At 47.0% G+C, this 25,558-nt stretch overlaps 1 protein-coding gene across 1 annotated transcript in view; it reads left to right on the forward strand.

Moving 5' to 3' along the window:
- The first annotated feature begins 1,338 nt into the window (after positions 1-1,338).
- SLCO2A1 (solute carrier organic anion transporter family member 2A1) overlaps positions 1,339-25,558 on the forward strand; it is a 90,363-nt gene continuing 66,143 nt past the window's right edge. Inside the window, exon 1 of the mRNA XM_037844648.1 lies at positions 1,339-1,434. Within this exon, the coding sequence (XP_037700576.1) occupies positions 1,339-1,434 (96 nt within the window). The remainder of the gene's footprint in view (positions 1,435-25,558) is intronic.

A 25,558-nucleotide genomic window follows, 5' to 3' on the forward strand; every position in this document is an offset into this window, starting at 1 on the left:
TCTACAAGGTCCACATGTCCTGTGGCCCCCATCTTAGGCAAAGCTTCCTGGGAATGGAGTGGCATCTTTTCCTTGGGGGGGGGGGGGGAGGGAGGGAGCTTGGAGGGGTTGGCTCTGGAGGTAACTCCAGAAAATTAAGGAGCTGGAAAGATGCCTCCAGAACTGAATTCCTTACTGCAGTTGCTTTTGTTCCAATCCTCTTATTCGTCTCTTGAAAAGCCTCACCTTCTTTCTCTTCTCTGTACTGGTGGTAAAAAATCTTGGGTTAAAAATGAACCCATTGGTTGTTCTATTCCAGCCCTGAGAAGGAGGTCAGTGGGGTGCTTCCCATTCCTCCACGGTCCCCTCCTCCTCCGAAGCACTCCAGCCCAGTCCCAGCCGCGCTGACACTTGACAGCGCCTGCAGTTTACCTTGGCTCGGCTCCAGGAAGTTCGGCCCCAGCCCCGGGAGGCCCCCACCTCTCCACCTTGTTACTCGCTCCCTCTCCAGCACAAAGAGCAGTTTAAATATAAATCAGTCCTCGGCACAAACAGAGCCTCAGCGAGTCTCGAAGCCATCACCGGAACTGAGAGCCCAGGTTTGCGGCGAGTACAAACAAGCTGAGACCGGCTCCGTAAATCTCCCGGACTCCTCGGGGAGGGGCTCCGGAGTTCACTTTCCCTCTAGAATCCCCAGGGACCCCTCCAGGCCCAGACCCCCGTGGACCCCTCCAGCGCTCCTCGGTCTTCTTCCAGCTCCCTCCTACCCCAGCCCTCGGGCTCGTCTCCTGCCCCCTGGGTCCCTGCTGCATCCACCCCACACCCACGTCCCTGCAGGCCCTCAGGCGCCACCGCCCCCCTGCAGCATCTTGCCCCCTCCAGCCACCATCCCTCCCCCAGGAGTCCCCCACCCGCTCACTTGGCAGGCGGGACTCTCTACGGGGGCGGTCGAGCCTCGCGGGTCCAGGGCGAGCTCCAGGAGTAGCGAGGCGCCCCCACGCCTGCGCCGCCCGACGGGGAACGAGGTCAAGCGCAGCGGGCCGCAGCTCACACCTGTCTGAGGGGGCGGCAGCGGCCGGGGCGGGGGCTCTCAGGGCCTTTGACACGGGAGGAAAAGAGGGAGGAGGGAGAATTCGTTTCATCATCGGCGGCGGCGGCGGCAGCCACTTATAAAAACTTCTGGGCGCACACTCTCGCTCAGTCTCCGCGCTGCGCGCTTCCTCGCCACCCGCCCGGCTGCACCAGTCAGAAGCGCCCCGGCCCACGACCCACGCCGTCTCCGCGAGTCGGGCAGGAGGCGACACCGACCCCGCGCTGCTGCCGCCGGGCCCGCCGCCTGACCCGCCGTTGCCCGCCACCATGGGGCTGTTACCCAAGATCGGCGCGCCCCAGGGCAGCGACGCCTCTTCGGGCCGAACCGGCCGCTGCTCCCGCTCTGTCTTCGGCAACATTAAGGTAAGCGGGAGTGCTCCCGGCCGTCCTGGCCCGAGGTGCGCGGAACGCACCCACGAAGCCCAGGAGGTCCTGAGTGCTCCCGGGTCCCCTCCTCCGCCCTCGGGGCTCGCTCCGGGACGCATACCCGCGGGCCAGGCACGGAGGGCAAGGGGCTTCCTGGACAGACAAGCGGGTGCTGGGTGTGGGGGTGTGCGCGCGCGCGTTCATGTGTAGTTATCGGGGTAAGAAACGGGACAATGAAAGTAACAGCTTATTGGGGCAACTCTATTCAGATAGTCCTGGCACAGGTGACGGAATTGTCCTGTTCTTTGACTGAAAAAAAGAAAAGAAAAAGAAAACTCGTGGAGCACTTTTTCTGTCTCCTGTGGGCAGTGCGTTAAGGGATTGGGCTTGGAGGTACCCGAAATGGCATCTTTTAGGGGACAGGCTGAGATGTAGAAGGTCAGAGCTCATCCTCATTCTGGGATCGGTGGCAGAAGGGATGTTCTCCTTCCCCGGGCTCTCATTTTCCCCAGGAGCTGCAGCTTGGGAGTTTTGCGACCTCGCTGCACTTCCCCGGGGCAGTGTCCTTATCCAGAATTCCCCCTTAGCCAGTAGCTTCCCCAGGATGGCCACCTTCTTGGCGCACTTCAGGGATCACCATTCCTGCCCTGGAATGTTCCTTTAACAATGTCTTGGGCAGGTGCATCCCCTCAGGCAAGTTATGGACGGCTGGTGAAGAGAAGATGGGAGTGCTGGCAGCTGTGAGATGAAGACACCTTCTTCCCCAGGGGTCGGGAATGCATTCCACTGGAATGGCTGAATCCACACTCAGACCCTTTTGCCCCATCTGGCCAGGCAGAAACAACTAGGGAGGGTCCCACCTTGAGAGGGTACAGCTGCTATGGTGAGGAGTGGGAGGCTGCAGAACCTCATCATGGCACCCTGAGGTCATCAAGGCACCATGGGGTCTTCAAGACACCCTGGGGTCTTCAAGACACCCTGGGGTCAGGGCAGGGATTATGGTCCAACGAGGGTGTTTCTGGCAATCAGACCATCAGATGGGGCTGAATAGCCTCTGGTAGAGCAATATAGGGGAACGCAGATCACACAGAGGAAGATGGGGAGTCTTTGTGGGCTGGTTATTTAAATGTTCAACAGAGAGGGATCTGGAGGTCACAGTGGATCCACCTACATATTCACCCAGCTTGTTAGTGGTAGAGTAAGGAACCCTGTTCCTGCTTCTGCTCTCTTTCCACACCATGATAAATAAGGGCCAAACTGATTCCACAGTTGCATATAAATAAGACATAGAAAGTCAGAGAGTTTAAGACAACCCCCACATCTTACTCCTGGCTGGACCTGGATGCAATTTTTGGCACCGCCAATTATAAGAACCTTAGAAAAGTTTTAGTGGAGAATTGTGAAGAAAATTGGCGACCTGTTTATGAATTAGAAATTGGGAGGAAAGGGTGGGGGCAAGGGTTATGTGGTCAGAAAAGAGAGGGGCCAAGGGGGTGGGGGCAGTCTCCCTCCATTTTCACCAGCAAGGGCAGGAGTCATGGTTCTCAGTTATCCAAGAACAGATTCCTGACTGTGAGAATAACCCTAAAGGAGACTGATCCTTTTAGTCTTGGCCTGAGTTCCTAAAATAAATGAGTTTATGGCAGCAGTTTATTTGAAGATCTATAAAAATAAGATAACGTCTCACATGTTGATGATTTAGCCACATGTGCCTGAGGCCTGGGTCTGGGCCAATTGGCCTCCTAAAGGCTCATACCAGTTAAAAGTTTCCCTTTACTCAAAAAACCAGATTCTCTTAGTCATCTCTTCTGTTGGGTGATAGTAATTCTAGGACCAGAGTTTGAAGAGACCTCCACTCAGATTCATTTATCAGCCTGAAACCAGGTAAAAGGTTGGATGCCTCGAGGCAAATGTGGAGTCTGCAATTCATGGTCAGACTCAGTTCAGCCTTTTCCTCCTAGGGCAGTGATGGCTGTTTGGGGGGCTTTGTTACTTGAATGAAGATTTGTGTCTTATGACATGTGTGACATGGATGGGAATGTGAGACATCTAAGGCGAGGACCTGTCATTTTACTAGGTTCCTTGTTCCTGGGTCTGTTTTCCTTCACTCACCCTAAGGGGCAGACTAACCATTCAGCTTTGTGGACATTCCTGCAAAAACCCACATGCGAAATGATTTAGGGGAAGGGAATGAAGCCAGACAACTCCGATCCAAGTCCCTTTCCAGTCACTTACTTACTGGGTAACATGCAGAAGCATTTTTCACCTTTCCTGGGCCTCAGGGTCCTTACCAGAATAAAGTGAGTAATATTAACAATTCATACCTCATGGGGCTGGGTGAGGATTTGTGGGATGAGGCTCAGGGAATGCGTTTTGTGAACCATGCTGGGCTTTCTGGGGTTGGTACTATTGTGAGGCCAGCTCTTACCTCAACAAACAGGACTGTTCTTTCAGACATCATCTAGAAACTATTGTTCCCCCATTTATGCCCTATTCCGTAGACATAGTCAATATATTGGTAAGAGAAGCTGCAGTTAATGATAATGATATCCAAAATGATACTAGTAGTAAGTAGCTAACAGTTTTTGAGCTGTTAGAGTATAACCAGGCGTTATGGAAATATTTTACCCATATTTAATCCTCATTACAGCTCTCAGGTATTGTTTTAACTTCCTGGCTGCTAAAACAAATACCATACAATGGATTGGCTTAAACAACAGGAATTTATTGGCTCACGGTTTTGAGGATGGACATCCAAAATTGAGGAATCAGTCAGGTTTACTGTGGGCAATCCTTGGTCCTCAGCTTTTCTGTCTCATGGCAATGCATATGGTGGTGCCTTCTATGGTGGTGCCTTCTCCTTTCTCTCCTGGGTTCCATTGACTTCCAGCTTCTGGCTGCTCTCTTGGCTTCTCTTTCCACATCCAGTTTCCTTCACTTACAAGGGCATCAGCCATATTGGATTAAGGCCAGCCTTCCTTCAGTCTGGGCACAACTTAACAAGTAACATCTTCAAAGGCCCTATTCACAAATGGGTTCACACACACAGGACCAGGGGTTGAGACCTGAATGTGCCATTTGTGGGGGACGTGATTCAATCCCCACCAGGTGGATGCTATTTTTGTGCCCACTACTGATGAGGGAACTGAGGCTTAGTGAGGTCAGTCCCATGCACATGGTACATCACCAGAAAAGGGTGGAGTTCAGAGGGTCTGGGAGACCCTAACCACTGCACTTCCCAACCACACAGTGCTGCTCAACCCTGGGTTATCAGGTGGAGATTCCCCGGATGGGCTTGTTCCAGGAGGTCGGTGCTTTTGCCAGGTCCTAGTGATACCCACGTCCCAGCCCTTGCCAAGGGTTGCTGCCATGGCTGCAGGATGATGTTCCCAATTGCTAGCAAGCTCATCCTCCCCTTCTACTCTTTGAAACTCTCATCTAAAGAGCTGAACAATTCTGGGGTGAATTTTCTGTGCCTTCTCCTGTAAGAGTAAATACAAGTCTATTTAATCTAGAGACTTTCTCTGTTGCCTCTGGCTTATAGGATTTTCAGAAGTAGTGAATTTGCTTGCCAGTCACTGTCAGAGGGAGCAGTTCAGCCTCCAGAATGCTAAATTAGAAACAGGTTCATTCAGCGAGTGAATGGAGGAGGGGAGGGGAGGGTGCCTCTCAGGCTAACTTACTCTGGCAGCCTCACAGTGATCTGTTTCTCCTTAAAATGAAACTTTCTTCAGGGGCCAAACTGAGGTTATCATACCAAAGGAGTGGCCAATTGGTAACCAGTGTCCAAATTTCAGGAAATTACACATCTAGAGCCCCAGTGTAGTGAAACAATTTAATCCACTGGGTAAGGGAACACCCCAGTGGGGCTGGAGGGCTGGGTGAGAAAAGTGGGAAGAAAGGGGGAGCAGTCCTTGCAGCTTGGCCTGAGTGGCCCAGGTGATCCTGACCTGGGAGGACCAAAATGGGAGAGAGGCACTTTGTCCTGGCCTGTGGCCATAACTTCCTGAGGCCCCTGACCCCAAACATGGGGAGGCATCTTGGGCTTAACTTCTCAGTTTCCAGAGGAAAGTGCTCTAACCCAGTGATCTGAAATTGATTCTCAGGAAACAATTTCATTAGGCCAAAGAATTCATTGACTGACCCTATGGGTTAAGCTATGCCCCCTCTCCCCAAGGGTGGCATTTCCCTGACATCTGCCTCCTGAGGATCTCACTTGTGAGCCCGAGGGAGGCGAGGGGAGCAGTGGGGGTGTGGGGCTGGGGTGGGGGCCACAGCCACTCAGACCCCTCTCAGGGGGTGGTGCTCAAAGCCCTTCTCAGCTTTCATTTTCTCTCCTGGTATGAATGGATTTGTGACCTCTGCCCTACAGAGCAAATGGAGCACTGATTTATGTTTCACAGTCCAGAGAGCTCAATTCATCTCTTCCTGATCTCTCTTGATTGTGACAGTGACTGCTTTTTTTCTTTTTTTTTTTGATATTTTGAGAGACCCGGCTGTGGTGTTGGGGTGTTGGGGTGGGACTGTGGCTTCTCCACACCTTCTTTGGTCCCTAAAGAGGGAGGCAGGTGGTCCCCCAAATCTGGGCCTCACCCCATTGTTGTTCTCTCTCCTTACAACCCTCGCTTAACCCTGTCTTGTGGTTTTAAACACCTCCAGTCCTTCCTTCGATTCCCTTTCTGCCCCTGGTAACGCTGACCTACAGAGAGCTTCTGTTCTGTGCCAAAGCTGGAGAGCCAGTGATGGCGGAGCTGAGCAGAATCCAGGGACACTCCTGGGCAAGAGTGCCTGTCAGAGATCCTTGTGTAGGGATGGGCTAGTGTGGTCCATTTCTACATGCTTAGCTGTGTTGGCATGTACTTGGCCTTTCCACCCTCGGTTTCTGTTGAGGCATGACGTGAGGAAATAACTGAATTTACGCTTGTCTGTCCCAACAGGACCAGCTCAGGTGGGTTGTCACTATGGCACTCGGGGGCTCTCTGTTGAGGGACCATGGGAAAAAGCCAGCTGAGTTCTTAGTATCAGACAAAGCTTGATTTATTTTGAGTTAAAAAAAACAAAAACAAAAACAAAAACCTTCACTTATTTTGAAACAATTATCAGTGCATAAGAGGTTGCAAAAATAGTACTGAGTGGTCCCCTGTGCCCTTCACCCTGTTTCTCTTAATGGCTAGCTCTTATGTAACTACTGTATATCAAAAGGAGGAAATTGACATTGCTCTTGTGAATATAGTTCCATGCCATTTTATCACATGTGCAAATTCAGGTAACCACCACTGTGGTCAGGTACGAGCTGTTGCATCACCACAAAGCTCCCTCTCATGCTGCTCCTTCCAGCCACTGTCCCTAATCCCTGGCAACCACTAATCTGTTCTCTATCTCTATATAATTTTGTTATTTTGAGAAAGTCATATAAGTGGAGTCATACAATATGTCACCTTTTGAGACTGGCTTTTTCACTCTGCACAAGGGTCCTGAGATCCATCCATGTTGTTGAGTATATCAGTAGTTTGTTACTTTTCACTGATTAATACTCCATGGCACAGATGTACCATAGTTAGTTTAACCATTCACCTCTTGAAGGACATCTTGGTTGTTTTCAGTTTGGGAGATTACAAATAAAGCTGTTATGAACAGTCATACACAGATTTTTGTGTGGACATAAATTTTCGTGTATCCAGGATAAAAGAACAGAGGTACAATTGCTGGGTCATATGGTTAATATTTTAAGAGACTGCCAAACTATTTTCCAGAGTTGCCATACCATTTTACTTCCTACCAGCAATGTATGAGAAATCCAATTTCTCTGAATCCTCACCAGCTTTTGGTATTGTCACTACTTTTTATTTTAACTGTTTTAATAGGTATGTAGTGACATCTCAGCATGGTCTTAATTTGTATTTCACTAATGGCTTGTGATTTTCAAGATCTTTTTATGTGCTATTTGTATTTGCATATCCTCTCATTGAAATGTCTGTTTATGTCTTTTGCCCATTTTCTAACTAGAGTGTTTGATTTTTTACTGTTGAGTTTTGAGAGTTCTTTACATATACTAGATACAAGTCCTTTGTTAGATATGTGGCTTGCAAATATTTTCTCTCAGTCTGTGGTTTGTCTTTTCATACTCTTAACCTTCCACCGAGCCCTTGGTTCTGAGGATTTTCCTTGATGTTTTCTTCTTTTAAAAGTTTTACAATCTTACTTTAAATTTATGATCCATTTTGAGTTAATTTTTGTATAGGTGTAAGGTTTAGATCAAGGTTCATTTCTTTTGCCTCTGGATATCTAAGTCCCCAGCACCATTTGTTGAAAAGATTACTCTTTCTCTTTTGAATTGCCTTTGCACCTTTGTCAGGAATCAGTTGGCCCTAATTATGTGGGTCTGCTTCTGGGTTCTCTATTCTGTTTCATGAATTTATGTGTCTGTCCCTCCACCAATACCACACAGTTTTGATAACTGTAGCTATATAGCAAGTCTTGAAATCAGGTAAAAGCTCAATTCTTATTCTGCAAAGGTATGTGTTTGTCTTATGGATACCAAATCTTATATCCCATTCAGTGTCCTTTCCTACTTTGGCTTTTAGGAGTATTTAAGGACAGGTTTAAAGCTCACCTCTACTGATTGGGTAGGGTTTTACGTATTCCTGTGCTCCAGCTTTTCTTCCAGGCTTCGCTGATTGATATGTCTTTTCCCTTGAACTTGATTTTCTAGTCTACATCCATAAACGTTTCCTAATCTCAACAACGGCCCTGCAAGACAGGTACCAGCTTCATTTCACAGATGAGGAAAATGAGGCTCTTTCAAGGCTGCATATTTAGTAAATGACGAAGCAAGAACTGCCCCGGGGTCATCTTACTCCACTGCCCTGTTCTTGCCATGACCACAGAATGCCTCTCAGTTCTGGATTCTCTCATCCATGAACATTTGGGCCTGAGCTCAATAATCTCTGAGGTCCTTTCAAATTCTCAGATTCTCATCGCATGCTTGTAGGTTGCTGACGGAGATGAGACCTGGAGCGGGGCCAGTTGGGTCTGAGCTTTGCTGGTAGACCGGTTATGAAACCTGGAGAAGGGGAGAGTGTGTGCGTGGGCTAGCTGAGGTGTCTTTACTCAATCCCAGCTCCCTCGATTTAGAGGATCTTGAGTCCCTGGATGTGTCTTACTGTTTAGGATGGATTAAATTTGCCCAAGGCTGGGGAATGAAACCAAGGCAGGAATTCTCAGATTACACCGGCTTTAGCGGGTGAGCCGCGCTGCTTCTGAGCCTATCTTCCCCACCTCTTGGCTGTGTTGAATGGAAATGCTGAGTGCTCAGGAGAAAACACTGGAGACTCTGGCACAGCCGGGACTGTGGGTAGTAACCCCAGGAGGGGCTCACAATCTGGGCAGTGTTTGTCTTTGACCCCCACAGGGCTGCCCCCTGCCTCCAGAAGAGTGAGTGAACTAACCCTTTCTCAGAAATTTAGAGTACACTACAGCCCTGTAGGAACCTGGGAATCTTTCTTTTACCCCAAAGATTTATTTGTAATAGCAAAACAAACAACTGAGATCACTCTAAAATTCCAATGATATGAATATATTTTAATGACTTAGGATACATCAAAATGTATTTGATACTATTAAAATAATAATCATAAACACTATACTAACAAAACATATTATGACAATGTATTAAGTGACAAATCAAAATATAAGATACTGTATGCACACAGCTCAGCCTTTTGAAAAATATGAAAGAATGATGCCAATATATACTGCATGAAATATTTAAACAATAAAAGTGCAGACCACCCCAGGAACTTGGAAATTCTAATATTTTGAATATGTATGTAGATATCAATATCCTAACTCACATATCTTTTTTTTTTAAGGGGAATTCCCAATGTTTATTCTGAAATGAGTTCTAGCCAATCACTATTGTTTGATTCACTTTTTTTTTTCCCAGTTGTGGGACATTGGTCTCTGTCTGTTTTTTCCCCTGCAATTTTGTTGAGATATATTCACATACCATACAATCATCAAAAATGTACAATCATCATCATATAGGTGTGCATTCATCACCATAGTCTGCCCTTAAACACATTTATTACTCCAAAAACATAAAAATAAGAATAAAAATAAAAGTAAAAAAGAACACCCAGAACATCCCACACCCACCATCCCCTCCTATTCTTCATTTACTTTTTGTCCCCATTTTTCTCCACATCCGTCATTACACTGGATAAAGGGAGTGCGAGCCCCACCAGGTTTTCACAATCACATGGTCATACCGTCATATAAGCTGTATAGTTACACGACTGTCTTCAAGAATCAAGGCTCCTGGATTGCAGTTTATCAGTTTCAGGAACCTGGGAAGCTTGATGACAAGTTTCATTTTGTTTACATAGATATCAGTAATTTTTATTTGTGTTCTGAAGAATGCTCCATCCACCCTCCTTGGGAGATGCAGGCTTAGCACAGAAGGCCTCAGTTAAAAAGCAGGTAGCATCAGGGAGGGCAGTACTGGTCAAACTGCCCCACCAAGATGCCCTGAATTCTAGAAGGGAGTGAACAGGTCTCCACGTGGGGATGGAACAGGGAGTGAAGGGGAGGTGTCTGGGGATTCGGCTTGACTCACCATTGCGTGTTACACTTCTTTGATATTTTTATCTTGAAAACCACATAACTATTATATTTTCTTCCATAATATATCTGTTTGTTTCCAACTAATAGAATGTTGTAATTCTCCCACAAAGGTTTGAGTAACATTGATGCTCCAGGAAGCTGTGTCATGTCCTCACATACCAAAGTTGGGGAGAAACAACACAAACGGACCTCCTGTCTGAGCTAGTTTATCCGGTTAGTTCACCCAGCCAGCTTGCTGGGCTCAGAGGGAACGGTACCTAGAAAGTTTAACTGGGACAGGGGTGTGGGGTGTGGATATTAGAAAATTCCTGGGCTGAGCCCTATGGGACATCGGAGTTGAGGATCCGGCTAGGGAACACAGCGAGGTCCCTGTGGGCCTGGGAACAAGGGACAGTGGTGGAAGGGAGAGGCAGGGCGAAGAGCAGGTCTCCAGAGTCACACTTGTCCTGCCCAACTGGCTGCTGAGATGCAGGATGGGATTCAGCTGACCACTTTCACAGTCTAACAAGCCCTCGCTCACTTGTGCCCCACGTCCTTCTTCCTACGCTGACTTTGATTCCCTGTGCGGTTGAGGGGAGGTGGCTGGGAACCCGAGGTTGGCGCAGGAGCCTGGGCTTCGTTCATTCGGTAAGCATTTACAGAGTGTGAGGCTCTTTCCTATGTGTCACGTAGACATCAGCATTTGGCTCCCTAAGAGTTTGTGTCCTTGTTAGCAATAGACCTGTGCACTGTGCTATTCATTTCCTTCTTGGATACCACAGTAGCTTCAAAGCTGGTCTTTCCCTCTTTCAAATCCATTTTCCACACCAACCAGAGTGGACCTTTCTAGAACCCAGATCACACTGTGTTGCTGTTGCTTGGATCCTTTGGTGGCTTCTGTAGCTCTGGAGACAACGGCCAGCTCCTTAGCAACGTCCACGGCTTCTGCTCTACAGCCTGGGCACTCACCACCCAGCCGCCTGACCTGGCAGGTGCAGAGCCCACCTTCTCTCTTGCCTCTTGGCCAAGCCTTGGCCCAGGCTCCTTCCTTACTCAGCCTGGACCCATCTCTGCCCTGCCTAAGGCTGTGGTTGCTGTTGATTAGGGATTCAGACTATGTTGGTTTGATTCCCGATTCTGACACTGACTTGCTGTGTAACCCATGGAAACAGTCATGGCTCTGAGTGGGGAGGTTGACGAGATTCTGCTCCAGTCCCCAAATTCCCCATCCATTCCCTCAAGACTACTCATAATATAATGGGGCTGTCTATTTGGGAGGAGGAAGGGACCCACAGGGATGGAACCAGGCCTCCCCATCTCACGGGGGAGAAGGCCCATGGCAGCCAGAGCCAGCCTATTTCATCAAGGGACTCCTGCAGGGGATGCCGGGAAGTCCCAGCATCGGGGGGCAGGGAAGCTCGGTTCTTGGAGGCCCATCTGGAGAAGGCAGAGTCAGGGGGTTGGGCTGAGGGTCCTGGACCAGGAACTGGGAGAGGGGACCAGTTGTCTGGACGACGTAGGTAAGTGGGGTTCCGGGAGCCCTCTCAGGGCAATAAGAGGAAAATCTGGAGGCCTGGGAACATAGCTGGGGCTGGGGGCCATATAGGGAGCAGACAGAGTGGACCTCACCTAGGTGGCCGTCTGAAGCAGGTTAGCTGGTGCTAGTCCCGCCTGCCGTAGTCGGGAACCTCTCCTGGGATTGCTGGGGTGGGGCAGGGTTTGGCAGCAGGTGAAAGGTGCATAGTGACCACAGCAGGGCCAAAGGAAGGTGGTGAGGTGTGGTTCTCAGGGAAATGAGAAAAGCCAGAGACATTTCCCTCAGGTGTCTCAGCCGCAGATGTGGCAGGAACATCAGGCAGCTGGGTGGGCCACCTCCACCCCTGCCGGACACCTGAGTGACCACTTCCAACCTGCTGTTGCTGGGTGGCTCAGTGAGGACACGCTCTGGAAAGCCCCAGGGACCCCACATGAAGTCGGAGGTGCTCGGCCGAGGCGTGTGGGCCCTGTCTGCCCTCACCCAGCAGCCCCAGTGAGGGGGCTGCTCTCTCGATTCCCCCTCCCTGAAGATGACATCATCACCGTCACCCTCGTTATCACAGTGACTAATATTTGATGAGCATTTGCATGTCTCAGGCACTGTTCTACGGGTTCTTAGAGTGACCTTGCCATGTGCCTTTGCCCAGCACTCTCTTTCCCCCTCCTCTGGATGCCACTGCCTCAGGTGGACCCTCAGCCCTTCACTCGCCTGCTGTGGTGCCGTGAGAACATTGGCCTTTTCTTCATCTATAAAAATAAGAGCTGCCTCATGGGTTGTTATAATGATGGGGAGTGCACTCTTTCTTGAGTTAGAAGTAAATTTGTCAATTCCAGGAAGCAATTGCCTGTAAGTTCCCTGCCTCTTATTGTGACCAACTGTCTGGATTTGCCCAAGACTGAGAGGGCTCCTGGGACACAGGACTTCCAGTTTTAAAACTGGAAATGTGATAGGCAAACTGGGATGATTTGGTCACCCTACTGCCTGGATGTGACTTTTTCCACCCTCTGACTTTGGGGCCGGGAGGCAGCAGTGGGTCAGGGATGGTGCCCAGGAATGGAAAGAAGCCTCTGGAGTCCATGGGGAGGATAAATTGGAGGCTTCCAGGGACAAGGCGAGTGAGAGTCAGGAAGCCCATGGCTGGGCACTTGCTGAGCAGGAAGGTCCATTTCTCCCTCTTGTTTGCACACTGGAGTCCTCCCACCCTTGCTGGAGGGGCTTCTGTTGCATTTTAAACTGATTGCTGTGATTTCTATGGCGTTTTAAACTTCACATTATATAGAATGTATGCAACCATGATGAAACTGAGATATAAAAAGATGGTGCTTCTGGTTTATAGAAGTATTGAATTTCAGAATTGAAAGTCACACAAAAGCTCATCTGCTCAAAGATGCAGGAATCTCTTGAGGATTAACCTGCCTCTGCTAGCATAGCTCCAGTGAGGGGGAGCTCACTGCATCATAAGGCAGGCCCACCAACTCTTGGTGCCACATGCTTTTAGCAGGTTTCTCCTTATGTTGAACTGAAATCTACACCCCACAGCCAGCAGAACCCCTTACCTCCTGGTCACTCTCCTCACTGTTTCTGGTAGGCAACGTCTCGCCTCTCTCATGAGGCCCTCTAACTGGGGGACTGCTGAGCAAGGTTGAAATGGAAATGGAAAGCCACGTGGGTCAGGCCACTGTCCTTTGAAAGCTGAACCAGGCTATGAAGGTGGGTGTTGCTGGGGGACATGCTGTCCTGCTCCTCTGTGCCCGAGCACAAAGGTTTCATTGCTGGTTCTGGTCACTGTAAGGGGCCTCTCCATCATATGGCAGGATGCCTCAGGCTTTGAGGTAGCTGGGAGAAAGTGGTCCATGGTGCCCCTGGAGCCAGCAGAGACCTTCCCGTGACATTCCTATCAAGCCCTGTGAGTTGTGATTCCTGGGTCCAAGACCTACTCCCACCCCCCTCCCTGACATACTCTTTCTTTTTTTTTTTTTTTTAACAGTATCATCATATAGTTGTGTATTCATCACCACAATCAGCACTTGCACATATTCATTACTCAAAAAAGAATTAAAACAAAAGAAAAATAAAAAGGGTAAAAGAAAAAATAAAAGTAAAATAAAATACAGCAATAAGGTCAGACAACACCACTACCAAAAATCCCAACACCTCCCTTACACCCCCCGCTCACCGACATTTAGCTTTGGTATATTTCCTTTGTTACATTTAATGGGAACATATTACAATGTTATTGTTAACCCCAGACTCCAGTTGCATTGATTATATTTTTCCCTCAAACCATCTTTTTTCAACACCTTGCAAGGTTAACATTCATTTGTTCTCCCACATTTGAGAACATTTTTACATTTGCACATTTAGTCACCATCATTGACCCCTCTAGGTTTTACTAAGTTACAGAGTCCCAGTCTTTATCATCCATCCTTCCCTCTGGTATCATACATGCCTCAGCCCTCCTCTTTCAATCCTGCTTACCAACTTCCTTGTTCAGTGCACCTACAAAACTGTGCTACCATCACACAGCACCGCACTCTCCATTTCTGGATCTATGCAGTCAATCCTGTTGAACATTCTATAATCATTCAGTATCAAATGCCTGATCTCTACCCTCCTTCTATCTCCTGATAACTTGTGTTTTCAGCTTTAACTCTCAAAGTGTGTTCATTAATGTTAGCTCATATTAGTGAGACCATACAGTATTTGTCCTTTTGTTTCTGGCCTGACATACTCTTTCTTTACCATTCCCACCTCCCTCTTTCCTATGCCCCAGCTCTCACTCCTCCCAGACTTTGGGAGATTTCACTAAGCATCAGTCCCAAGCCTGGATGAGGCCCAGGCAGGTCATTGAGTCCATCATCTGGAAGAGGTGGAGAAGGGGCACACTAGGGACTGTATTCCCTGGCTTCATCTGAGAGTCTCAATGGAGAGCCCGCTCATAGAACATTTGGCCTAATGCCAGTGGGAGAATGCCTGCCAGTCCCAGGCTGGCAAGGCCAAATTAATATAGAACTAACCTTGCCCACCAGGCCAGCTCCACCCTGGAACTGGCCACTGCCTGAGTTGGTGAGCCCACAGGGCTCTGTGGTAGTGCATTTCATTTTTAAATTGCTCCTGGTGTCAGGAGAATGCCCTTCTGTGCAGATGAGGTTCCTCGCTGTAGCTCAAGCCTCCTTCCTCTTCAGGATCCCAGGAGAGCATGGACCCCCATGTATTTTAACAAGGAATGGGGATAGGCCCATTTAAGGTTTTGGTTGCCTTAAAGTTGCAAATATATAGAATTTCCATCATCAGCACCAACACATTTCTAGAAGCAATTATGATTTTCTGAAATAGCCTCATATAGGTGGGTACCTTTTTTAGGATGTATGTATGGTAAAACATTTGGGGGTATATGGATATTTCGTTGTCAGTACAAATACCTTGGGGGCCTCTTGCTTGGGAGCACCCACTATGTGCCAAATTTAGTGAGATCACAAATGGAAAAGGTTAAGTCCCATCAGAAACACAGTCTGACTAAACCCTCCCCACAGTGCTGCAGGGTGCATATTATCATATTATATAGCTGAGGAAATTGGGAGCAGCTCATGGAATTGTACCACTGCACAGTGACAGACGTGGAATTTGGGCTCTGTCTTACGACTTCTTTCTCTAAGCCTGCTTCCTGCATCTCGCTACAAACCCCAATAATCTGAGCCAAAGCTTTGGTACTTCATTGCTTTATACTGATAGAGACAAACAGAGCTGCTTGTTTATATTTTTATTTTTATTTTCCCAAGTCAGTTTTGTCAGTGGCAGTTGTTCCGGTTTGCTAAAGCTGCTGTTATGCAAAATACCAGAAATCAGTTGACTTTTATAAAGGGGATTTATTAGGTTACAAATCTACAGTTCTAAGGCCATAAAAGTGTCCAACTAAGGCATTAACAAGTCGATACCTTCACTGAAGAAAGGCTAATGGTGTCCGGAACACTTCTGTTAGCTGGGAAGGCACGTGGCTGGCATCTGCTGGTCTTTGCTCCTGGGTTCTGGTTTCAAAACGGCTTTCTCCAAGATGTCTCTGGGCTTCTGCCTTTCTTAGCTTCTTCAGCTTCTGTGCATCTAAGCATCTAGGGGTATTCTCTTAGCTTCTCTGGGGCAACTCTGGGCTTTATCTCTTAGCTTAGCATCTCCAAAGGTCTTTCTGTCTACATCTCCAGGCATCTGGGTGTGTGTCAGTTCTTAGCTTCTCCTGGAAACAAACTCTGGATTACACATTTTAGCTTCTCTCCAAAATGTCTCTCTCAGCTTCTCCGAGCTTCTTCTCTCCATGAGCTCTCTTAAGGGACTCCAGTAAACTAACATGTCCACAAAAACAAACTAATCAAAAGGTCTCACCTATGGTTGGGTGAGTTACATCTCCTTGGAAACAACCTAATCAAAAGATCCCACCCTAATCAAAAGACTAATAAATCTTCTCCCACAAGATTGCATTAAAGAACATGGCTTTTGTGGGGGACATAATAGATTCAGACTAGCACAGGGGTCCTCCAAGTCTTTGTTCCTCAATTTTCCTCTCTTGCTGCACATTCCCTCACCTGCAGTCATAAAACTAGAATCATACTAGAGCTGCACAGCACTCAGCATTTAGACCAGGGATCCAGCGTGGGTTGGGGGGCAATAAAGTGGCTTAGAAACACTTCCTGAAAGAATAAATGGAAACCCAGTCAGTTGAATTACATTTATCATGTAATTTATCTGCTTGGAAATGTATAATGAAGAGAATGACTTGTATATCTTGCAGCTGGAGAGTCAATAATTAAACATGGGACCTCCATCTATGGAATATTTACAATCATTTTAAAACGTTTTATTGAGAATAGTTTAAACTTTGGGTAAGTGTTCATTCTATAATATTAAGTAAAGGAATCAGGAGGGACAACTATAGGTAGAAATGATCCAAATTTTTAAAAATCACATGTGAAACAAGAAGACTGGATGGAGTTATACCTAAACAGTGATGGTTCTCTCTGTGAGGGACAACTATAAATGTTTTTTTCCTTTCTTTGTGGTTTTCTGTGTTTTCCACTGTTCTTCAGGAAACATGTCCTGTACTTATAATTAGGAAAAAACTATCAATTCAAGAACTCTGACATCTGTGGTGACCCCACCCCTTGCCAAGTACACCAAGGCGTCTCACTATGGAAACGGAAATGCAATGTAAAGTGGAAGGTGGCCGTTCTCCAGGTCCCTGAGGATGGACCAAGGGTGGAGCCAGGATGGGGTTGTCTGGAAGGAGCATTTCCCGCAGGGCCTGCCACTATTGCTACAGCATGTTTACGTCTGTTATCCCGTTGGAGCCTTATGGCTCCTCAGTGATGGGGATAAAGTTAGATAACAGTACTTTAACTTTTAAAGAGAGATAAGAATGTGGAACATTTTCTCTTCTGGGAAGATTGAAAGGCTTTTTTGTTCCAGAAGCCCTTGGTGCCCTTCTAGTGCTCACTCCCAGGGACTGGCTCGGAGCTTGGAAATCCAGCCTTAAGGGTTGGCCAAACATCTTAGACAAATGAGTATATCTGATTGGCTCCTTGCCATGTAAGAAGAGTGGGCCCGAGGGTAAACTGGTGAGGACAGAGGCTGAGATAGGATCTGCTAAGTGCCGACTGGGGGTCTGGTCCTGAGCCTGCAGTTTTATACTGGGAGGATGTGGGGAGCATCCCTGGGTGGGCTTTTAGCCAGTCTTTTGGTGAGCCTTGATTGGCCACTCACTGTTTGCAAGGTGGCACTGTACTAGTATTATAAATGGCAGGGGTTTCTGAACTCTGAGCCCAGGAATGGTATTAGAATAGCTGCCTGAGGACTCATTCATTCATTCATTCATTCATTTGACAAATGATTATTGATCACCTACACTCAACCACTGGAGATACAATGGTGAACCAAAATAGAGTGGGCTGTGGCCTCATGAGGGAGATAGTGGGCAGATGCACCAGTAAATGCAGGTTACAGAATATGTCAATAAAAAGGAAAAGACCTGGGTTTTATTGAGAAAGAGGAAGTAGAGACAGAACTGTATTTCCAGTTAATACATTGGGGGGTCATAGATTCTGAATTTTAGCGAGTCCCCTTCGTGGTTCTGTTATAACCCCTGTGTGGGGAACACAATCATGAATCAGACAAGGTCCCTAACTTTGAGAGTCTGTGGTTATTGGGGATAAGATGGACCCATAAAGAACTATAATGAATTATGGTTTCCTTCAACATGGTTCATATAACATGGAATACCTCCTACTAAGAATACCTAGAGATGCTGCATAAAATGGAACACCACCAAAAAGTGAGATAGCTGAGCTTGCAAGAAAGAAAGTGAAAATTTCAGCTGCAAGAAATGAAGAATGAATTAAACACCAGAAAGATGAACACCAGAATACCAGCTGACCCTGTAAAGGCCTTGGGTGGTCAAATATATGTGGTGTGATCGGACCGGTAAAGAATCCTAAAGGTTAGGAGTTTGGGTTTTAGCAATCACACAAGTACCAAAGATGACATAGGGGTTGGAACTCAGACCCATTCATAAAGCTGGGCCCCTTGGTGAACAGGGAGCTAATAAAACTCTGCCCACCATCCCAGGAACAGCAAAGGGGCTTGCCTCTGATGAAAACTCTGGGTGAAAAAAATTTCTCTTAGAAACCAAACCTCCAAGATTGTGCCACATGGAATTGGAGACAGAATTTAAACCATCCTCATGGTCTGGGAATCCGAAGGCAAATAAATTAACATAAAAAATTGGTTCTGGGCAGGTGATTTATCATCTGGCAAACACAAGAGTGAAACCACTCTGGATGGATACCTCCGTAGTACAGACCCAAGAGAAAACAATTCCCTTGGGACATGAGCTAACAATAAAAAGTTACACAAGGAAATGATTCACTGTAAGTAACTGTCAGCAGAGATAGCAATGAGGAGGTTTCGCATCCCAAGATTTTGAGATAACAGAACATTCTGAAAGAGACTATAAAATAAAATTATTTAAATGCTTAAGGAAATCCAGGAAGAAATAGAAAACACCAGGAAAGTACAAAATGCTATGAAAATGGAACAGACAGATTTGAGAAACACATGGGAATTCTAGAAATGAAAGATATAGATACAGAAATTAATTACTCAGTGAATGGTTAAATAACAGATTAGACACAAATGCAAAGAAAAGTAGTAATTAGAAGATATAGTTGAAGAAGTCACCCTGAAGGCAATAAAGAGGAATAAAGGAGTGGAAAATATGAAAGACAGAAATATGGAGATGGTAATGACAAAGTCCAAAATAAATCTAAAATGTGTACCAAAAGAAGAGAATAGATAATAGACAATATTGAAAGAGATAATGACAAAATATTTTCCAGAATTAAATAAAACATAAACCTCAGTACAAAGATAGCACAGTAAGTTCTGACAGGAATGTACAAAAAAGAGATTTGCAAACAAAAGCAGAGAGTTTACTAATCATAAACCCTCACTAAATAAGATATCATAAAGCAAGAAAGCAAACACAGAGGAAAAGGGTAGGGTACAAAAATGATAGTAATAATGGATTGCAGGTAGAAAAAAATAATGACTTATGGAGGGCAGAAAAGGTGGAAGTAAAATAATACACACCAATAATATGAAAAATTGGAAGAGGAAATCGGAGTTAAAATCTGAAGTCCTTGGACTGTTTGGGAGGAGGATTGAGGTATTAATTAACTTTAGTCTTCGCCAGTCAATTATGGATGTTAAAAAAGTATGGGCAGTCATCAAGAGGAAAGACATGGAATGTATACCTTCCAAAGCAGAAGAGACAAAAAGAGAAATGAAAGAAACCCAGTTAAGCCAATACAAGGCTTGAAAGGAGATGGAAAAATGGGGGTGGGGAGGAAAGGGGGGCAAAAATTAAAAAGAAAAATGAACAAAAACAAATTCATGGTAAATAGGAGCACAGTATAATGAGGTAGATATAAATCTAGATTTATCAGAACTTACAGCACATGGAAATGGTCTGTTCTCGCCATTTCAAAGCTAAAGAATCTCAGACTGGATAAAAAAATAGAGACAAAATCTAGTTACAAGTCTTTACGGGAGACATCTAAAATGAAATGATACAGAAAGATTGAAAATCTAGGGACTTAAGAAGATAAACCAGGAGAAGGCAAACTTAAAGGAGGTGACCTATCTATATCAGCTAAAACAGTGTTGAAGGCAAAAAGAATGACAGATTAGTGAGAAAATGTTTGCAATGTCTAACATTGACTAGGGGCTAATATCTAGAATATACAAGGAATTCCTGATAATTGACTAAAAAAAAAAGCCAAGAAGCTCAGTAGAAAAATGTGTGAAGAATTTTGCCAAGGAGACTAGAGTGCCAGCTAGGCTCTGTCTACCCTCTCTACTTCTCTCTGAATGTCCCTGTCATTGTCTTCCACTGTTAACCTCTGTCTCCTTCATGGCTGGGTCATGGTCAGCAATCAGAGGTACCTGCTGCCCTTCATTTAGTTCCTATTTGAAAAATCCTGGGGCAGGATTCTGATTGGTGCAGGTGGGTTGTGTGCCCCTCCCTGAGGCAGGGGCCAGGTACTCCGAGCAGTGGCTTCTCCTTGAACCATGTGGTTGGCTAGGGTCTCTTCTCCAAAGCAAGGGAGAGCTGTTCTCAGAAGGGGGGCTGAGTAGACAAAACTCTTGAGACTTCCTATGGAGAGGAAGACACCCAAAAGGAGGTGTGTCCTGCTAAGGGGAAAGAGGCAGCCTGAATAAGGGCATTGGTGGTGGGGGTGAAGGGAAGAGCCAGGATTTGTATTAGTTTCCCACTGTCCATGGCTTAAAACAATGCAAATTTATTATCGTATAGAGCTGAGGTCAGAGGTCCTAAAATCAAGGTGTTGGTAGGGTGACTCTCCTTCTGCAGGCTTTGGTGGATGATCTGTTTCCCTGCTTTTTCTGCTCCTGAGCCTGTGGCCCTTTCCTCTGTCTTGAAACCCAGCATCTTAGTGTCTTCAAACCTCTTTGCTCTGCTTCTGTCATCACGTTGCAATTTTTTCTGACTCTGCCCCTCCTGCCTTCCTCTAATAAGGACCTATGTGATTGCATTAGACCCACAGTCTGGGATAATCTCCCTATTTTGAGATCCTTAACTTAGTCACATCTGCAAAGTCCCTTTCTCCACGTAAGGGAACAGATTCACAGGTTCTGAGAATTAGGATGTGAACATCTTTGCGGGGCATTATTCTGTCTACCACAGGGTTCAACCGAACCAGAGAGGCAGAGCTGGTAGAGTATTTGTCTACATATGTCTATACATGTGTGGGTGTGTATGTGTATATATAGAGATAAGTATTTAGAGATGTGTGTGCATCTCTAAATAAATTAAGAGTGTATTTACTGCAAGGAATCAGTTTACATGATTACAGGGACTGGCTAAGCAAGTCTGAAATTCACAGGGCGGTGGGTCACACAGGGATGATCACAGCAGACTTGAACTCATAGGCATGGGCCAAAGCTGCTGTCTATTGGTGGAATTTCTCTCTCTCTCTCTCTTTCTCTCTCTTTCATCTCAGCCCTGCATTGAAGGCCTTCCAATTGGTTAAATCTCCCTTACTTAAAGTTAATTGATTATGTATTTTCATGACGTCAGTAAACTCCCTTCACAGCAACACCTAGACTGTGTTTGATTGAATAAATGGGGACTGTAGCGTGTTGACACATCCAGAAAACCATCACAGGGTCAAAGGGCAGTGACACTCAGGCAGTGAGAGTACAGGACAGAAGACGCCAGCAGCGAGGCACAGGGCTCCATGAGTGCTCAACACCACTGAGTGACAGGAAGCTCAAAAGGAGGAGGATACGTGTCCAGAAGATTGTTTGCTTCCTGAAGTCGGCAATGATAGGAAGGTGTGCTTGGGGGAGGCCTGGAATGAGGCATAGTCTGCTCCTTCCAACTGAATGAAAGTCCCATGATAGGGTATCTGCTTTCCCTCCTCTACATAAACTCTGCCAAGAACACACAGATCACATACGCAGCATATCATCAGCTTCTATATGCCACTTCCTTACGTTGCTTACCAGTATTCAGTCAAATGACCCCCTGCTAAGGTCACAGGCCTGGGCTGCAGACATGAATCGACCGGCGATGTTGGAACGGTAGGTGAGCTCATGTCTGCTGCTCCTAGAGCTGCAGCTGGGTAGGCGTTGAGTATTTGCTTAGCTAATCTTTCCCCATCTACAGGTGCTTATTGATGATTTCATTCAGAAGTCTAGGATCCTGCACGTAAAAATCCCAGCCAAAACAAACCAGGTGTGGATGACAAAACCACATTCCCCTGCACTTGCCTTGAAGAGCTCTAGATGAGGAAACCTGGAACATCCGTGTAGTCGGGCAGCGGATGGAGTGCATGGTCACAGCCAGTCATGGGCGGTCACGGTGCAGGCCGCCAGACCCTCGCTATGTGAGGACACCCCATGCACAGCTCGGGAGATGGCCAAGGGGAGTACAGAGAAAGCAAGGGACACAACTTAACCCAGAGGAAGACTTCCTTCTTAAGCCGCCTTGTTCTAGATGAATAGAGGTTGAAACTGAGATATCAGAAAGGAAGGATTTAGGTTAAAGCTAAGGAAGACATACTTGAGTCTAAGGCAGTGGTTCTCAAAGTGTGGTCTCTGGACCCCCAGCATCAGCATTACATGGGAGCATATTAGAAACACAATTTTTGGACCCCCATCCCAGACCTACCTAATCAAAAACTGGAGGAGGGACCAAGCAGTCAGTTTCAACATGCCTTCTAGTTGTTTCTGATGCACGCTCAAGTTTGAGAACCTCTGCTCTAGGACAGGGTACCTAGTGGGGCACAAATTCACATCCAGTATCCAGAAGTGGCTGAAGTGGCTCTGATATCCTCGTGGCCAAGGTATTCATCAAAGTGATTGATGAGAAGTAGTTGGTATTAAATTTAAATACTTGCCAGGGAAATGAGCATACAATGTAGGAGCTATAATTGATGGGAGGACCTTTGGGGAACGTGCTAGAGAGGCCAGTGAAGGCCTCCCAGAGCTTCCTTGGCACAAGCCGAGGGTTGTGAACATCAGGCCCTGAGAGCTGCTGCTGGGCCAGGAGGAAGGGGGGTGGGGCAGGGCGGGGCCTTCTCAGCAAAGGGGAGTGTGGGCCGCCATTTACCGTGTTGGAATTAGGAGTATCTCCATTGGGGCTCTGCACACAGACATGCTGTGCTTGGCTGATTTCCATTCCGATCTCTTCCTCCAGATAGTTTGGAGCTGGCCAATGTTCTGGGAGGCTGAGATCAGGAGTGCTGTGACTAATGGTATTTATAGCTTCAAGTTAAATACTGTAGGTAAACAAGGAACTTGAGAAATTGGCTTGCTTTTCCCCCAGTGCCTACTCTTGTCTTCCCTCATTTCCTTCACTTAGACTGGAGCAGTAAAGACCTGACCCTCTGGAGGACCCTTCCCAGCAATGGTGAAGATTTCAGTGGGCTGCCCTCCCTTGTTGCCCCCTGGGGTCATGGGCCATGGGTGGGAGGGAGTGATAGTGGGTGTGGGTACCAGGGAGGAATTTCTGGTTGCTCTAATCTAAACATGGTTTTCTAATCAGAAAGAAGCAAGCATGCTTTACTCGACCTCCTGCCTTAACCTCTTCATGTAACAGTTTCCTTTCCTCTCTCATGTCAGCCTGGGGCTTCGAGGAAAGTTTTCAGTAAAAGGATGTGGGCATTCCCCATAGTGCTGACTGAAGTCCTTTCTCCTATCTCTGCCTGAAGACTGGATCCCACTCAGTTTCTTCTGCCTTTCCCTGCCCAGGCCCTGCAAGTATTTCCCCTCCCTCCCTCCCCCCTGCTTGTTGGTCTGAGAAGTGGGGAAGGGGTGGGAAAAGGCAGACTGAGAGGAAAAGGGGGAAGGGAACACCTTGTAAGACAAAAAGGAAAGTCAAAGAGGTGAGTCCGCAGAAGGAGCAGCTCTCCATCGGGAAAACTCCAGAAATCAGCTGAAGTCGTGGGAGAGTAGAGCCGGGATGGTTCCCCACGCCATGTGCTGGCTGGGGATGACCATGGTTCAAGCAGATGGCCTGCCTGCTTGCACTCCTGATTCAGCCTTCAGTGATATAGCTGCTCCCCCACGCCACCCCTGGAGAAAGGATCAGGGCGGGGAACCGCTGGCCAGACGTCTACCCATCTAAAGACTAGGCCAAAGACTCGACTTCGGCTGAACTGTACATGTTGCTGGAAATTAAGCCACCCCTATCAGGCTCCAAATCCTTGATTTCTGTAAGTCAGTTCAGATGCCCAAGGAACTTCGGCAAGTGCTAAGGCCTTTGTCCTCTGGATTCTTCTGCTAATTTAACAAGGGAAGTATCTGTTAGGAGATATCCCTGAGGCTCCATTTCAGGCAAGCTCTCAGTAAGACAGAGGCTCTCCAGGATGCATGGGGTCCGAAAATGCATGAGGCTCTGGCTTCAGGAGAAAGAGCAAAAGGTAACAGTGACAATAGAACAAGACTTCTTTCCAGAGCTGCAGTCTTTCTCAAGGAGCTCCAACATTGCATAAAGTCCAAGAGGGATTTACTTCAAGATGCCAAATGTAGCTACTGTGTTACCACTTTAATTTGGGGATTGGTACCTGGATTCCATACGGCTTGGAAAAAACCTCTTTTTCTTCCTTGTGTGGGGTTGACTTGTTGGAAGAAGTGAAGCATTTTCCTGAGAAGCACCTGTTGGCCAGCTGGAAACCCAGGGATCCATTTCTAATGACGCTGCCCATCAGGCCCCTTGCATCCCATTCCCCAGATAGGTGACTCAGTTTGTCAACAGCTGTTTACAAGGCTGGAGAAAAACTGGTCTTGCTGCTTCAGGTGGTCCAGAAGTGCCCAGCTTCTGCCTCACCCCACTCCCGTTGTGTCCCACTGGCCCTTTTTCCTTTGCTCTCACTCCTTCCATCCCTCTCTGTTCCTACCCCCCTGCACTATCTTCTCAGTGACTTTCTCTCTCGGTGGAATGGACAGTCAGACCTGTGTCCCCTGCCTGGATCATTGCTGGATCTGTCCCTGTTTTCCTGGATGTCTCCACTTAGGTCTCACCCAACCCCAAAGTCCAAATCTGCCTCCCACCACTCACCCGCTCCCCACCCGTTTCTTCTGAGTTCCTTGCTTCACTGACACCCTCCTCCACTCTTCTTGGGTTTTAGATACACACTGCCACCCCCCACATCTCTTCACTCATCAAGACAGTTCCTTCCCTAGGATTCCTCTCCTGCTCACGCTCTTGTTCACTGCCACCCCCAAAATGAGAGGCTGCTGCAGTAGGCTCTAGCCTGTCTCCTTTCTATTCTATCCCTCACCCTGTTACAGGCTAATCTTTCTGAAATGTTTGACATGCTTTATCTCTGCTCAGAAGTTTTCAGTAATGAAAAGATGGAAATAAAATTCTATAGCTCCTCTTGGCGCCCACTTTCCTGACTTGATTTCCTCCTCTTGCCTACCTAGGGCTCCCTCAGAGTAACCAGATCATTTCCTGACCCCTAATCACCTTGTGCCTTTCCACTCCTCATCTTTGAATCCTGGGCCTGGGATGACCCCTCTTTTCCTTTCTGTTTCCTGAAATTCTACTCATTCTTGAAAGCCCAGCTCCAACCTCACCTTCTCCAGGGATCTCTCCCTGCCCCTTCTGTATTCTGAGCCCCTCTGGCACGTCTGTTTGCACCACTCCCCTGACATCTGCTATATTGCCTTAAGAGTGATTACTAATATTGTGTACATATGTCTCATCTCATTAACAAACTGTTCCCAGATGGGCTCTACCCTTACTTGGCCCTCTTGTCTCCTCTGGAATGTGCTTGGCTCATAATGATACTCATTAAATGTTTGCTTATCACACCATTTCAAATTTTCCTTCTGGGCAAAATTAGCATTAATGTACATACACCCCCACAACCACCCCCAATAAAATCTGTCAAAGCTGGCGGACCAAGG

The sequence above is a fragment of the Choloepus didactylus genome, chromosome 1 (genome assembly GCF_015220235.1).
Source record: "Choloepus didactylus isolate mChoDid1 chromosome 1, mChoDid1.pri, whole genome shotgun sequence".
Classification (NCBI taxonomy): Eukaryota; Metazoa; Chordata; class Mammalia; order Pilosa; family Megalonychidae; genus Choloepus; species Choloepus didactylus.